General features: G+C 35.2%; 1 protein-coding gene across 6 annotated transcripts in view; it reads left to right on the top strand.

Moving 5' to 3' along the window:
• The window catches only part of AGK (acylglycerol kinase), a 109,929-nt gene that overhangs the window by 38,322 nt on the left and 54,379 nt on the right, over nucleotides 1-17,228 (top strand). For 3 of the 6 annotated variants that reach the window (XM_063099915.1, XM_063099913.1, XM_063099911.1), the window contains exons 5-8: nucleotides 4,291-4,366; nucleotides 13,966-14,058; nucleotides 16,704-16,736; nucleotides 16,840-16,938. In XM_063099915.1, the coding sequence (XP_062955985.1) occupies nucleotides 4,291-4,366; nucleotides 13,966-14,058; nucleotides 16,704-16,736; nucleotides 16,840-16,938 (301 nt within the window). Of the gene's footprint in view, nucleotides 1-4,290; nucleotides 4,367-4,569; nucleotides 4,652-13,965; nucleotides 14,059-16,703; nucleotides 16,737-16,839; nucleotides 16,939-17,228 lie in introns of those variants that run through there. The other 3 variants (XM_063099912.1, XM_063099916.1, XM_063099914.1) reach the window with 3 other exon arrangements.

The raw sequence follows: 17,228 nt of genomic DNA, 5'->3' as shown, positions 1-17,228 counted from the left end.
TTCCAGAATTAACTCACACAGAGAAGTCTTAATCTGTTTGGAAGTAGTCCCCTTGGGAACAGCTGCTCTGCTGCTATGGCACAAATCATTAGACCATCTCTATGTACAAGATGTTCAGAGATGGCCAAGAACACCACGGGCTTGGGTACTGTCAGAAAGGTTCTTTCCCAAAGGAGTGGACCCTAAGCTAGGTCTTGGAGGAAGCAGGCAGGAGGAGCACACTCACTCTTCCTGAATGAGAAGAGGGGCCTACAGACAGGAGTGACCTAGTTATATCCTTATTATGTCATGCAGTAGTCTGTAACTTGTCTGGCTGGCCTGGAAAGGGTATGTGAGGGAATTGTGGGAATTAAGGTGTGAAGAATAGTTGGGACTTTGGTAGATAATGCTGTGTCCATGTTGGTTCCCTGATTGTAACAAATACATCACGCTGAAAGGGGGAAGGTTGTGCGGGTGGAGAAGGGTGTGTGTGGGAACTTGGCCTGTTAATTGAAAAAAAAAAAAGTAGGCAAAAACATTTTTTTACAGTGTTAGTTAAATGCAGCTCTCATTTAATTGGAAAAGTGAATACAAAGGCCTTGATGGCTTTGGGAAAAATCATTTAAAATTCATTTAAAAAGAACTAAAGTGTTGAGGGAAAATAAGTGATTGTCTTTATTCTCCCAAATGTCCAGAACAGTTCTTTTTGACTTTTCTGAGGATTAGATAATTTATAAATATGTATTAGATTGGATTCTATAAGATCTAAATCCAATGATGTTAACATAATAAAAACAACAAAAAGAATAGTTGGGTCCAGATTGTAAGTTAATATTGTCTGGCGTAAAACATAGGGGCTCTGAAGTCAGTTTCTCTAGCTGTTTTTTGGGAGGGATGGAGTGTGTCTTCACAGATGTGAGGACAGTCATGCTTTACTTCTTTTAAATTCAGCATTTTAAGATTTTTATATACAGATTGTCTATGTTGGGTTATTACCCTGCCTAACTGAGTCATATTTGCCAGGCTGTTAGAGCTGCTTCACTCCTCCATAAACACACCAGTCATAGAACCTATTGATCACTCTTGTTTAGTACCAATACTAAATGATACCAACAAATAAGTCTTAGCATCACACATTCAAAATACCCAAGATAATTGAATAGTAGTGTCCTGTGGAAGAAGATAGCAGAGAACTCAGCGTGGGTCTTGGAGCTTGAGGGACCTGTCAGTGTGCTGTTTTGCTGCTTACTAGCTCCGTCATACTGCGGGAGTTATTTAACTTTTTAACTCCTCAGTTTACTCATCTGTAAAACCAGAAAAGTAATAGCACATACCAAAAAATGAGGGTGTAGAATAGATGCCTTAAGTATTAAGTGAGATAATGACTAGGAAGTGTTAAGCATTATCTCCATTTCATAGTAAGCACTCTATAGAAGAAATACAAGCTGGTGTTGTTATTGATCATGGGCTCGGTTCAAAACATTCTCCACTTTGCTCTTTGTCCCTTCACAAAAGCTCTTGTACCTCTCCTTTGGCCTATTTTAATGTTCCTTTAGAATCCTAATAAATTAGTAACTTGCTGATTTCTGATGAAGAAATTTATAGCAATTTGTTTAAGCTATAATCAGTTATTTTGAATTCTTCTAAGAGATATTTACATTTTTTTTAATTAATAAATTTTCAATTTTCAGAGCAGTTTTAGGTTCTATTTCCTCTTTATAAAAATTTTTTTTGGTGGCTGGTTGCAATTGGGATCTGTCTGTATGCATCTTTAAAGGTGGATTCTTGTTTAAAAGTAAAACACCTTTATCTAAAGGCAGGTGAAAATACTGCTACTGAAGGAAACTCTTTCTTTTTTAAAGGCATCATCTCCTTTAACAAGGTGAATTTCTGCATACTTTTAGGAAAACAGCCACTCTGAAACTGTCTAGCATCTTTTTTTTAAAGCTTTCACTATTTAATTGCACTATTTTTTTCATCACAAGTCTGTTCTGACACATAATTTATAATTTATCATGTAGCTATTTCATTATGTAGTACTGGTTTAAAACTACATAAGAGCTTTAAGAAGTAAGATAACTGTGTTTAGCTTTAATACATAATACATTAAAGAGTAATTATTTTGTGTGTGTGTCTGAGCCTGGAAATTGCTGTAAGTACCTAAAGTTTTTATTTAGCGCTGGTGCTATCTCGTCTTTAATTCTATGATAAATAATGCATTTTTTACTGGTACCGCTTGTTTTTCAATCTTTTATGTGGAGCAATAGAAGGAAAAAAGTCTTCACCTTCATTTTAGAGGTTTTCTGAATCCATTGGCACCATATAAAGATGTGAATAAAGACCCAAATGTTCAAATCTTTTTTCTTAAACTAACTCTGAGGAGGTTACAAATTTGTTGTGATTGACATGGCAGATTGAGACTTTTCAAGAGGTTTGCTTTTAGGAAATAGATCTGATCCACTTTCAACTGATCCTTTCCTATCAATCTAGTAATGAAAGCAACCCTGGAAGGAAAATTGTTTGCAGTATCACTAGCTCAGCCCTTTATTGTTGAGGTTGGCCAGAAATGTGAACTGGAAAGGGGAAATTTCCATTTAGTCTTTCATGTTTATTCTAATAATCATTCAGAGCAGTAGAAAGGTAGGGTATATTTCATTTGCTTATTATATGCTCAAGTGGGCCCTTGGTTTGAGATATTCTTTTAGATGGTTTTTGTATATTTGTTCAGGCTTCTCAATTTCTATTTTAATTCCTAACAAAAAATGTTTTGTGTTCTGTATGTCTTTTGGTTGTTATTTCTCTTTAAAGCATATTGAATTTGGTCTGTGCATAACTATACATGCTCCTCATTAGCCTTTGTATTTCTTCCTAGTAGAAAACATTCTTTAGAAAGTCAAAACATGCATCACTGGTTAAAAAATCTTTTTTAGAAAGAGAACTGAGTAAATGTGGTTGTAAAAGTTAGATGTTTATAATTGAGTATTTGGAAGTACTAGTTTTTTGTTTTTTGTTTTCTCTTATGTAACAGCTGAAAGTATTTAGGTAAAACAGATCAACTAATTGGTATGTTTTAACATATATTTGACTTTGAGACTATGCCATTGGGGGGGGGAGGGGACTTTTTGCAATTTCTGCATCTGCGATTCTTAGGCTGTTTTTTTTTTAATCCTGACCTGAGGTGAATAAGAGTTCACTATCAGAATGATGTGCGTGATAGCTTTCAAATACACAATCTCTTCTTCTAAGGGCTATTTCTCTTATTATGGGACATCACAATTGTGTCATTTGCTTTTCCTCAGAGTTTACATGTCTACATTTGGGACAGGTTTATTCATTCATTCATTTGTGCATTAACTTATCAGATACTTAGTGAGTACCTTCTAAGTGTACCGTACATAATCCTTGAGGTCAGGGGATTCAAGAATTAATAAGACTTGGTATCTGTTTTTTCAGAGTTTCCACTGTAGTGCCAAAGACAGTCTTGGAAATCTCCAATCATCATACAATGAGAAAGTTGCTAACAGAGGTGTGTAGGGGAACACAGAGAAGGGCATGAATGTGCCTGGCAGTTTTGGACAAACCTCTGATTAATTATTCTTTAGTTACATTAGATAATTTTGAACTTTTCCCTTTTCTAGCAGAAATTCTGCCTTTGTAGAAAAGATTTTTGCTCTGTTTTCAGGGATTTTACTATAGGTTTAAAAGTCAAGAAATAGAGATACCCCTAGTATTTAAAATTGTTAAAAATGATGTATCTCTCCTCAAAACATTGCGTTCACTGAGTTAGAGTTAAGCAATATTCTGTTTAGTGCAATCTGTTCCCTTGGGGCATGTGAGTAATGTTACAGTAAAACATTCCCCTTCTTCTACCACTAGAATATAAGTAAGTTCCATGAGGACAGGTAGTTTTGTCCTTGTCATGTATCCCCAGTTCCTACACCTGTGTCCATTACACAGTAGGTGCTCAAGAAATTCTTGTTGAGTGGACCTAGCATAGTTGCCTGAGTAGAGCCATGTGTAGTGTCCATTCTTCCTTTGGAGGAACACAAGTGTAGGCTGTAAGCATTCCAAATGGATAAGAGTTTATTGTATTAGAAAAGGGGCAAACTCCTGAAGGCGCCTGAGTGAAAGGTTCCACTTTTCTGTCTGTAGTAACTCATAGCTCATTGTTATCTTCCTGTGATTGAGCAAGTAAAATATACCCATGTTCCATAGTTGTTTTTATTCTATGATAGAGAAGATAGTTAGGCTTTTATTCTTCCTCTTGAGACCTTGTGCTAAAATATTTGTATTTTTTTATTTTGTTTACAGCAAAGCCAGGACTCTATTTGAAAAAAATGCTGCACCGATTTTACATTTATCTGGCATGGATGTGACTATCGTTAAGGTGAGAATGGCTCCGGAGTGTTTATTTTACTCAAGCTACCACCCCTTCCTTATGAAATATCCTCTTCTCTTGCCTTCTTAGCAGAAATCAATTATCACTTAAGAGGAGCAAAGAAATCAATGTTGTGTCCTGTTCTGATAATAAAAGCAGTTTTGTTGTTTCAAAACATTGTCACCTTTCATTTTCAGAATAGGATTAGATGGAGGCATGGAGAACTTGGTGACCTTTCATCTGAGAGATGGGATGCGGAATTGTGTCTCTTGGAAGATGAAAGTTGTTATAGCTGTAAGAATTCTTTTCCTGAAAATACAAAACCTTCAAGTTTGAATAATTAATTTAATTTCTTGGTAGTTCCACAAACAGGTAAACACTTTTCTTTCTGGTAAGGAATTATCTCTGGTGAGGAACTTTAAATGATAAATCTGTAGAATTTTCAAGATTTAGGTAGGAAGAAAAGTAGACAAAAATAAATTAGAAGGAATTGTGCTATTTCAGAAGATGCCTCAGGATTCCACTTTGTTGAATTTCAATGATATATTTGTGAGTGTGTGCATAAGCGTGTGTATTTAGTGAAAACCACCCTTTCCTATCGTGGTTAACCTATTTCTAATATTATACACTATCAGTACGTCACAGAAGTTAAAATGTCTATGATGCTTGATGTAAACTTAATTTACCATGCAGTGTTGAATTCTCTTTTCCAACTTCTCTGAGACATGGCCTTCCAGTTTTTTTGGCCTCCAGGGACTGGAGAGAGGGGAAGAAAACTAATGTTTTTTTGAGGATCTGTAATGTACCACACAGTCTAGGTAGAAGAGATCTTAGCATGGTTTATAGTACTGATACTATTTGTTCCTTCAATGGTTGGTGAAACCCACAGGTAAAACCATCTGAGTCTGGAGCTTTCATTGAGGAGAGATTTTCTTTGTATATTAAATTTCTTGGGCTGGCTAGTTAGCTCACTTGGTTAGAGTGTGGTGCTCATAACACTCAGGTCCAGGGTTCGGATCCCCATACTGGCTGAACAAAACAAAAAATAAATTTCTTTAATGGTTCTAGAAGTACTCAAGTTCTATTTCTTCTTGATTTAATTGTGGTTAGGTACATTTTTCAAGCATCTAAGTTTTCAAATTAATTGGCATCAAGTTGTTCATAATATCCTCTTTTTAACTTTTAAATGTTTGTAATATCCCATTTTCATTCTTAATACTGTTTATTTGTGCTCTATCTTTTTTCCCTTCAACAGTCTTGTGAGATGTTTGCCAATTTAATTAGTCCTTTCCGAGAACCATTGTTTGGCTTATTTATCCTCTCATTTATGTTCGTTTCATTCATTTCTGGTCTATTTTAATATTTTTTGCATTCTACATTTTTTAATTTGCTGCTGTTCTTTTTTTGACATTTTAACGTGGACTTATTAATTTCGCATTTCTTTCCTATTGTATGTATTTAAAGCTGTAAATTCCACTGTCCTGCTTCAGCTGCATTATAACTTTTGACATATAATATTTTTATATGTTTGTTTCTCAATATTTTCTAATTTTCATCATGACTTTTGCTTGACCTATGAGTTATTTAGATGTTATTTTTGTATTTCCAAATCTGAAGTTTTTCTAGTTATCTTTTTGTTAATGATTTCTGATTTAATTGCATTATGGTAAAAGGTAGTCAATATAATTCCATTATTTTAAAGTTTATTGAGAGTTGTTTTATGGTCTAGCATGTGGTCTGTTTTTATAAATGTTTCATATATGCTTAAAAATAATACGTTTCAGTTATTGGGCACTGTGTTCTGTTTATGTCCATTAAGTCAGTTCTGTTAATTACGTGATTCAAATCTATGTCCTTATGGTTTTTTCTTCTCCTTTAACTGTAAATTATTGAAAGGGGTGTTAAAAATCTCCCACTATGATTATGTTTTTCTCTTTCTCTAAGTAGTCCATTTTTCCTTTTTATGTTTTGAGACTGTGTTATTAGATGCAGTGAAGTTTCAAATTATTTCATTTTTCTTTCATTTTGACACTGTCATGGAATGACTTTTGCCATAGTCTATCTTACCTAGTATCATTAGTAATTATACTAGCTTACTTTTCTTAGTTTTTGCCTGGTATAATTTTGACATCCTTTACTTTCAGCCTTTTCATATCCTTATATTTTAGAGGCATTGTTGATAAAGGCATGAAAACAGGGTATTTTATTTATGTATTTATGTTTACTTTAATTTTTTATTGAAACTTAATTGATTATACATGTCTGTGGGGTACAGAGTTGCATATCAGCACCTATGTGCAGTATGTGATGCTCAAATCAGGATAATTAGTATGCAATGTAATCATTTTTTGTGGCCCTTTACCGATTTCTCCCTTACCCCCCCACCCTTTCCTACCTCTGAAAACCTCATTTCGAAAACAGGATATTTTGGGCCGTCCTGAGGCTCACTTGGGAGAGCATGGTGCTGATAACACCAAGGGTTAAGATCCCTTTACCGGTCATCTTTAAAAAAAAAAAAAGAAAACAGGATATTTTAAAGACCCAATGATTTTTTTTTTATTTTTGGCTGGATCATTTAATCTATAAACATTTACTGTAATTGTTGATATCTTTAGACTTATTTCTGTACGAGTTATCTATTGGTACATCACAAACTGGCTCAGCAACTGTTTTTCTGCCTATGAGTCCGCTGGTCAGCAGTCTGTGTTCAGAGTTACCGCGTGCTGGTCTCACCTGGCTTTTCTGCAGCATGGCTGAGGAAGGACGATCTAAGATGGCCTTACTTGCATGTCCTCAGATTGATTGCTGGCTGTCATCTGGCCCATGTGGTCACTACCACGCAACTTCATGTGGTAGTTGGGTTCTCTGAAGTAAATGTCAGACATCGTCTCCTTTTACCCATAAATACATCAATGTGCATTTTTAACAATTAAGGATAATTTTCTGTGTAACTACAGTGTCATTTTTATACCCAGCAAAAGAAACAATTATTTAGTATCATCTTATGCTACCTACCCAGGTTCAAATATTATAATTTTTTTCAATTTAAGATACTTACCAATTATGCAAGTACTAATAGATTACGTGCATTACATTCACCAAAAATAAAAGTTTAAAAGGTTGAGATTAAAAAAAGATAGAAATAAAAATGCTGATGTTTTCTTATACCTCATTAGAAACTGTTGCTCTTTGTAGGGTTTATTTTCTTTCATTTCCATTAACTTTTATTTTGAAATAATTTCAAACTTACAAAAAACTTATATAAATAATACAAATTTCCATATCCATTTCACCAAATGCCCCAAATATTAACATTTTACCATGTTTGCGCACACTCTCTCTTTACATACATTTGTGTCTGTGCGTATATACACATATTACTATTATTTTTCTGAATTGAGAGTAAGTTGCAGAATTACTGTCCCTTTACCTCTAAATGTCTATATTCCTAAAAACAAGGACATTCTCTTAAATAGCTACAGACCGGCTATGAAATCAAGAAATTAACATTGATACAGTACTATTATCTAATTTGTTGAATTTATTTAAATTGAGTTAATTGTTCTACTAATGTTGTTTATAACAAAAGAAAAAGACATTTTTCTTGTTCCACATCCAATCCAGGATCTCATGTTGCATTTCATTATCATATCTCTATAGGGAACTTTACTCTAAAATAAAGTTCCTCAATCTTTTTTTTTCTTTCTTTCATGGCCTTCACATTTTGAAGAGTTCAGACTTTTTTCTTTTTTTTAGTAGCATGTCCCTCAATTTGGGTTCATCTGCTGGTTTTTCATGTTTAGGTTAGATTCAGGTTGTGTGCTTTAGCAGCGATACCACAGAAATAATGTTGTGTCTTTCTCAGTGCATAATATAGGGAAGTCTTTGTAACTCTTTAAATTAAATTTTCACCTTGAGGTTTTCAGATTACCCAGGTAGCCTGAATTTGGGTTACTTACTTGTGAAAACCAGTGTAAAGGCATGGATTCTCAGGGAAGATTTTTATCCTCTTCATTTAGCAACAAGTTTCAGAACAGAAAATATTCCTTGCACTGCCCTGGGGTAGGGATAGAAGTAGAGGTAGGTCAACTTTGTTTTTAATTCACTCTTAAACTGAGCGTGTTGCCTTTTGAGTCCAGTGTATGGCAGAGTGTGTGGTTCTGATAGACTCATTAACTTTAAGCAGGTCCTGGGTTTTTGTCTCCTTTTCCTAGAATCTGGTGAAACTTTGAAAACCAACATTCAGATCCACTTGGTTCACTAATGCTCTCAAAGCTCTTACTGTTTAGGTGGCTGGTTTTGGATTTAGTCTTCCTTACTTTATTCAAGTTTATTGATGCATCAAAGTTGTTTTTAATATTTTACCCTGTAGCTTAAATTTTCAGTGGCAGGGTACATAGTCTACCATTCTGCTAGAAATGAATTATAGCACTTCACATGGGTGATTTTATTTCAACCACATAAAGCCCAGTGGTTTGTTATCATCTTTATTTTATGAATGAGAATATTGAGGATACAAATATCTAGAAACTGCCCAGTTACATAATTAATAGCGAAAGAGCTGAGATTTAAGCCCAGATCTGTTGACTCTAAGGCATATTTTTCCTACCTCAAGCTCTGCTTCTCACTGAACATGAAACCTGTTATCCTCTGCGACAACCTATTTCATCTTAGGATAGCACTATTAGAATATTCTTCCTTATTTTGAGAAGAAATCTGTTTCCCAGGAGTTGTTACACATAGGTCAGTGGTTCACAACTCTGGCTGAATAGTACATTACCTGGAGAGCTATAAAAATATAACTCATGCCCAGTTCTTACTCCCTGGATATAACTGATATAGAATGGAGTCTGTGCATCTGTATTTACAAAATAAATGCATCCACCCATCCATCCATCCATCTATCCATCCATTCCCAGGAGATTATAATGTGTAGTTGTGTTGAGAACCATTGACCTAAGTCTTAGTTTCATCCCATAGGTTCATGTGAAACAAGCCTAATTCTTCTTCTGCATAATAGTCTTTGGAATAATAATGAACGTTATCAAGACCCTCCCTTAAATCTTATGTAGTTTAAACATTCTTGGTTTCTTCACAAGGCACATGATGTCAAGTCTGTCACCTTCCTGTTGCTCTCTTAGATGCTTTCCAGTTTTCTTTCCTCTTAAAGTGTAGTGCCCAGAAAGGATTACAGCACTGCAGAATGGTCTATCTGGGGTAGAGAAAGGAAGCAGGGCCAACAAGTCTGTCATTCTTTTTAAGCAGCTCAGGATCACACTCTTTTCTTGTTGCTGTTCATTGCACTCATTCTCCCCGAAAGCCCATGTATCTTGTTTCCTATGTATAATTATGCCACTTTAGAAAAAAATTTGTAGACTTTATTTTTTAGAGGAGTTTTAGGTTTAAGGAAAAAAATCAACACAAAGTGCAGAGTTCTTAATTCTGCCTCTCCCCCCAACCAGTTTGCCCTATCAACATCTTGCATTAGTGTGGTACCTTTCTTATAATGGATGAACCAATACTGATACATTATTAGTAACTGAAGTCTATAGTTTTCATTTGGGTTCACTCTTTCTGCTGGACAGTCCTATGGGTTTTGACAAATGCATAATGCATTGTATCCACCATTATAGTATTATACAGATCAATTTCATTGACCTAAAAATCCCTCGTGCTCTACCTATTCATTCCTCCCTCCACCACTGATCTCTTTACTGTTGCCATGCTTTTGCCTTTTCAGAATGTTATATAATTGGCATCATACAGTACATTGTCTTTTCAGAGTGGCTTCTTTCATTTAGCTGTATGCATTTGGGGTTCCTCCATTGCCTTTTGTGGCTTGATAGCTTGTTTCTTTTTAGTGCTTAATAATATTCTGTTGTCTGGATGTACTACAGTTTACTCGTTCACCCACTGAAGCACATCTTGGTTGCTTCTGATTTTGGCAATTATGAATAAAGATGCTATAAGCATCCATGTTTAGACTTTTGTGTGGACATAAATTTTCAACTCATTTGGGTAAATGCCTAGGAGTGCTATTGCTGGATAAAATGGTAGAGTATGTTTAGTTTTGTAAGAAACTGCCAAACTGTCTTCCAAATTGGCTGTACCATTTTGCATTCCTGTCAGCAATAAATGAGAGTTCCTCTTGTTCCACATCCTCATAAGCATTTGTTGTTTTCAAGGTTATGGATTTTTAGCCACTCTAAAAGGTATGTGGTGGAATCTCATTGTTTTAATTTGCAAGTTCCTGATGACATGTACTTGTAATGTTGAGCATATTTCCATGTGCTTATTATCCATCTACAGATCTTTGGTGAGGTATCTCTTCAGATCTCTGACCTTTTAACTGGGTTGTTTGTTTTCTTACTGTTGAGTTTTAAGAGTTTTTAGTATATTTTTAGGTACAATTTCTTTGTGTATTTTGCAAATATTTTCTCTCGGTCTGTAGTTTGTCTTTTCATTCTCTTAACAGCATCTTTTGTAGAACAGGAGTTTTTAATTTTAATGAAGTCCAATTTATCAATTTTTTCTTTCGTAGATCATGTTTTTGGTGATGTATCTAAAAAACCATCATCAAACCCAAGACCATTTATATTCTCTCCTGTGTTATCTCCTGAAAGTTTTACAGTTTTACATTTTACCTTTAGGACTGTGATTCATTTTGACTTATTTTTGTGACAGAAAGTTGTAAGGTCAATGTCTAGATTCTTTTTTTTTTTCTTTTGTATTGTTAGGTCACTTTTTTATCCTTCTACTTTTAGTACATTTGGGATGTTCTTCCCAAGATCAGAACTTCAAATATATTATCCCAATTAATGTAATCTTTTAAATTGTGGTCTGTTAAATCTGTCTAGATCTTTTTGAATTTTGGTTTTTTCATTCATGTAACTATTCATATGAATTATTTTTTTGCGAATATTTATTGAGTGCCTACTATGAGCTAAGCCCTGCTCTAGGCATGGGAGATACATTCTGAACAAAACAAACTCCATTTCTGTCCTTAAAGAGCTTCCTTTCAAGGTTTAAAAGGAAGAGACACAGACAAGAAATATACAGATAAGCATGATTTGTCAGATGGTGATGAGTACCAAGAAGAAAGATAAGGCAGGGTAAGGAGACAGAAGTAATAGGGGTGTTAGTTTAGTGCAGATGATCAAGGAAGGCTGGTCTGATGGGACAAGTGAGTTATGCAGATTCTTAAGGAAAGAATCCAGGCTGAAGATACTGCACATTCAAAGGGCCTAAGCCTGGAGTGTACTTGGCATGTTTGAGGAATAGTAAGGAGGCCAGTGTGGTTGGAGTGGAATGAGTAGAGGAAAAGAGTGAGAGAGGATGAGGTTGGAGAAGTAATGAGGGGCAAGATCGTCAGCTTTGTATCATTTACATATTCAGTAAGTTAACCTTTCGTCTTCATTGTCGATGAAGAGTTATATAGGAAAAGGCTGAATAGAGTTCCTAGGGATCTTCCAGTAATTTGACATCATTTCATGGATTCTAGACATTCGATTGGTAGGTAATCCACTTAGTTGTATTCTAGCATATTATTTCCATATTCCTTCACCTTGTGCATAGGAGTATCATCATATAACTTGTCAGGAGCCTTGTCAAAGACCAGATGCAATGTGTCTGTCTTATTTCTGAGAGCTGCTGATTTAGTAATCTGTCAAAGAAGGGAGTGAGGATAGTCTGAAATGACTTATTGTTAGCGAACCATGCTGATTTCTAATGGTCACCTATTTCTGGGTGTTCGCAAACCATCCTTTTAATCAGGATTGACATATATTTTTTTTTTAAAAAAGTCAAATATTTGCAAGTGTATAACTATAAAGCCAGTCATTTTATTTTTAGAGTAAAAGTAGAGCTATTCACCATAAAATTAAATGGTGTTATTTTGAGGTCTTCCTCTGTGATAATTGTAAATTCATGTCATATTAGGACTTAATTGGCTCAAGTGATAGGATGATTTATCACACCAGCTGGGTGTCCAACAATTCAAGTCAATTCAATTCTGACACTGTCTCCTGGAGTTAGCCCAGACTCCATAGCTTAAGGGCTTAGTCTCACAAGACTGCCCTTACTTCAGGCACCATTTGCAAGTCATGGGGGCAGGAGGTCGTCACCCATACTTCTGACCTGCAAGCTATAAATTGAGGGTTCCCACATTCCCCTTCTCAGGCTCTGTAATTTGCTGGAATGATTCAGACTCAGGAGAACACTCTGCTTATGTTTACTGATTTATTATAAAAGATACGACTCAGCAGTAGCCAATGGAGAGATGTGCCAGGTAAGGAATGGGGGCAGAGAGGTTGGTAGAGAGCTTTCCTGCTCTCTTGGGGTTTGACACCCTCTCAGCACCTCAGTGTGTTCACCAACCCAGAAGTTGCCCAAACTCTATTGCTTAGGATTTTTATGGAGGTTCCTTAAGCAGGCATGATTGATTAAATCATTGGCCCCTGCTGAGTGAATTCTCCCATAGGGAGCCCCTCTCCCCTCCTTGTTGGTCAGGGGGTGGGGTTAAAGTTCCAACCCTCTTCTCATCTTACTGACCTTTCTGGCAACCAGACCCATCTTGAACCTCTCCAGGAGCTCACCAAGAGTCTGTTCATTAGCATAAACTTGAGTATGGTTGAGAGGGGCTTGCCATGAATAGCGAAAGATACTTCTGTCACTTAGAAAATTCCATGGGTTTGAGGAGCTCTGTGCCAGAAACCAGAGACAAAGACCAAATATATATTTTTAGTATACCATAGGTGCCTTAGGTGCCACAGGTGCCTTTGTCTATTAGTGTGTCTAGTGTAGTATCAATTGGAGGGATTGTTTCCTGTTTTAGTATTAGTTACATTGTATCTATTAAAATTTAGTGTTTGCTTTTAGAGGTGTCATTGGTGGCTTAAATGGTTCATTTAAGTCTGTGTGTGTACCTGAGATGAAACGTTCTCAATAAAAACAATAAGGCTTAGGTATTGTTTTGTAACTGTTTTGAATCATAGCTGTATTTCTTTATGTACAATCATAGCAAAACAATAATAACCTCCTTTTATTTAGTACAGTACCAGTTATGAAGTTACCTTGCTAGTTGCTTTACAACAGTATTACAAGGAAGCTGTTATTACACCTTCTACCAACATATAATTTCATTGATAAGGAAATTAAGATTCAGAGAGTTTATGGACACGCAGCTAAAAAGTAGCAGAGTTGGGATTTAATCTAGGTCCCTTGGGCTCCCAAATCTGTGCTCATTTCATTACATCTGCTTTTCCTTGTTTACATATACACTTGACTTCCTGCTTTCAGATGAAAAACATTGGGTAAGTGATGTAATGGAATCTGCACTGACTGAAGTGAGTCCTTTGACTAGCTGTATAACAGACAAATTATTGGGTTTTGATTTTATTTTTAAAGTAAGGAGCTGACTAGATGGTTTCTGAGGTCCCTTCTGGCACTAAAAGTATAAAAGTATAAAAACTTTTTTTATGTGTATCAATTACATAAAATTTAAGAGGAGAGTCATTGTAGAACTTTAAAGAAAATATCTCGTGTTTTGTAATCTTTGACATTGTGGCCCTAGAATGATAAATTTATGAAAGGTTTCCTTTGTATTTCAGACAGATTATGAGGGACAAGCCAAGAAACTTCTGGAATTGATGGAAAGCACAGATGTGATCATTGTTGCTGGAGGAGATGGGACACTGCAGGAGGTATGACTGTTTTTCTGTTTGAAACCATTTTGAAGGCGAGAAAAATGGAAATTGGATCTTAAAGCAATGGCATAAAGTGGTTATAATTAAGGAAATTATTTCTTTGTAACTCATTTCTTTAGGATTGTTGCTCACTGGAGCTAGTATAAATTTAAATTTTTTTCATGCACTTTTTTTTTTTTGCTGGGTTTTGTAAACCCTCTACCCAGCACATAAAAGGGTTTTTGTTTTTTCAAATTTATTTGACAAACTTTGGGTAAAATAGGAGACAAAATATTGGTGGGATAAGCTTATTACATTTTGAAGACTCTTATGATGTAGCCCTGTTTGTCATGGAATCATAGTTTTAATTATGAGGAATGTTTTTAATAAAATATGCTTAAAGATTCCTTTTGAATTCTTACATCATATCCATCACACATAATTTTATCTCTTAATACTACATTTATAGAAAGAGGTCTACAAGTTCAGATATATGGATCTGTCTTTGTTTTAATATTACATATACTCAATAAGATATCACTATGCACCTATTAGAATGGCCAAACCCCGAGAACATGAAAATATCAAATGTTGGTGAGGATATGGAGCAACAGGAACTTTCTTTCACTGCTGGCAGGAATACATAATGGTATTGCCACACAGTCACTGTGGAATACCCAGGTGGTTTCTTACACAACTGAACATACCATACAATCCAGCAATCTTGCTCCTTGGTATTTGCCCAAATGAGCTGAAAATGTATGTCAACACAAAAACCTGCATGTAGATATTACTTATAGCAGCTTTATTCGTAATTGCCAAAACTTGGAAACAACCAAGAAGTCCTTCAGCAGGTGAATGGATAAATAAACTGTGGTACATCCAGATAATGGAATATTATTCAGTGCTAAAAATAAATGAGCTATCAAGCCATGAAAAGACAAAGAAGACAGTTAAGTGCATATTATTAAGTGAAAGAGGCCGATCTGAAAAGGTTACATACTGTATGATTCCAAATATTTGTCATCTGGACAAGGCAAAACTAGAGATAGTGAAAAGATCATTGGCTGCCGCAGGTTGGGGAAAGGGAGGGATGAATAGGAAGAGCACAGAGGATTTTTAGGGCAGTGAAACTATTCTGTATGATAGTATCATGATGGATGCATGTCATTATACATTAAATGAACTCTAATGTAAACTATGGGCTTTGGTGATAATGTGTCAGTATGCGTGCAGTGGTTGTAACAAACATGCCACTCGGGTGGGGGATTTTGATAATGGGGAAGGGTATACATGTGTGGTGGTGGGGGGTATGTGGGAAATCTCTGAACATTTTTCTCAATTTTGCAATGAACCTAAAACTGCTTTAAAAAAGTAAAGTTTATTAATTAAAAAAAAAAATCCTTAATACTTACTTTGATCCAGTTAAGTATTAAGGATCCAGTATTATTATTTTTAAGTATTATTTGATCTAGTATGTGGCCCTGCCAGTGCTTTTCTTTCACATGCAGTGGACTAGTGCATTCATCGTATATTGGAAACCCCTAAAAAGCCCAATGTGGGTGATCTTGCCCACCTGTATACTATAATTCACGTCCATACCTCATTTCTGATTGCTTTTTGTCTCCATTTGGTGGTTCATCAGTATTCAGGGATCAGAAGCTAACAGCAGACAGGGCACTGTCCTATGTTTCACTGAACAGTTATGTGAGCCTTAGTAAGCTTCTTTTAAGAAGGCTGTGCTAATGATCTTGTAATTGTTTTTATGGCTTTTTAATGAAGTGTGAAGAATACTGACAGCATGCCTACAAAAAAATAAAGTAGACCTCTTGACAGCCCCATTTAATTCTGAAATTCAGTGAGGCAGGAGAAGATGAAGTAAAGAGATTTATTTGCATCAGCCTTTACTTTACGAGGTGTTTTTAAGGAAAGATAACTAAAAAATTGTTTATTTGGTATAATTGCAATCATATAAAAATATGCATTGCTTAAAAAAAGCTTTGGAAACATACCAAAATGTAAACAAGTAATTAATACTGGTTATCTGGCATGGTGGAATTATGAGAAATTATTTTTTCTTTGGGTATTTTTCACAGTGTTAACAAGAATACTGTGCCTCTTGTCTTCATATTCATCAATAAGAAACATTTATTGAGTGCAGACTTCTCAGTGTCGCAAAGTGTTTTTTTCCTGTATGTGTACCTCATAATAGTAAACTAGGGTCTTTTGTATGAGTGATATGTATGTCACATTTATACCCATTTCATAGAACTTAAAACATAATTTTACTAATACAATGCGGCGTTCTAATAATTATTTTATCTTAGCCATTGTTGTATTATTGAACCTAGGTTAAGAATGAAATCTAATTTAACTATGATCATATTGGAGAATATTGTATTTAAAGACCCAATACATTCCCCCCGCTTTGGTTTTGGCGGCTAGCCAGTAAGGGATCCAAACCCTTGACTTTGGTGCCATCGGTATCAAGCTCTAATCAAATGGCCAGTTAGGCCAGCCCAAGGTGCAATACATCTTTTTAACACAGGAGAAAAACAAGAATGATTTCATGGTGCATAAAAATTGAATCCAATTCTTTCATGATAAAGGAAAATACACATTGTTTATAATAGTTTTTCTTATTCTTTTTTTTACATTTGTAGGTTATTACTGGAGTTCTTCGAAGAACAGATGAGGTGAGCTTTAAAGAGTAATTGCATTTTAGCTTTTACTTTTCTGTTCTTTTTATTGCTCTTTACTTCTTCCTTTTACCTTTTCTCCCCATTTTATCTTCAAAAGCAGGCTTTCTCGGATTTTACAGAAGAAAGTACTGCTGCCCATGTCATAGAACACTTTCATTACCCCATGGTGGACTTTTCTGCTTTGGCGATTGTGAGGGTATCCAATAGCTCTTTCCAACAATTGTTTAAAATATAAAATTTTCCTAGGGAATCTTTTCTTAAAACAATTCCTTTATAAATAAATTGTGGTATATTTATATAGTGGGAGCCATACAGCAGTTAAAATGAATGAACTAGATCTATGAATACCTACATGCTTAAATCTCAAAAATATTGAATAAAAAAGGCAGGTTGCCAAAGTATGTTAAGCATTTCTACAAAGTTTTAAAATTCAGAGAAAAATGCTATGTATTGTTAATTGGTGCCTAAATATCTAGTAAAAGAATA

This window comes from Cynocephalus volans, chromosome 6 (assembly GCF_027409185.1).
Source record: "Cynocephalus volans isolate mCynVol1 chromosome 6, mCynVol1.pri, whole genome shotgun sequence".
Classification (NCBI taxonomy): domain Eukaryota; kingdom Metazoa; phylum Chordata; class Mammalia; order Dermoptera; family Cynocephalidae; genus Cynocephalus; species Cynocephalus volans.
The sequence above is the reverse complement of the archived record's forward strand: the minus strand, read 5'-3'. Positions and strand labels throughout refer to the sequence as shown.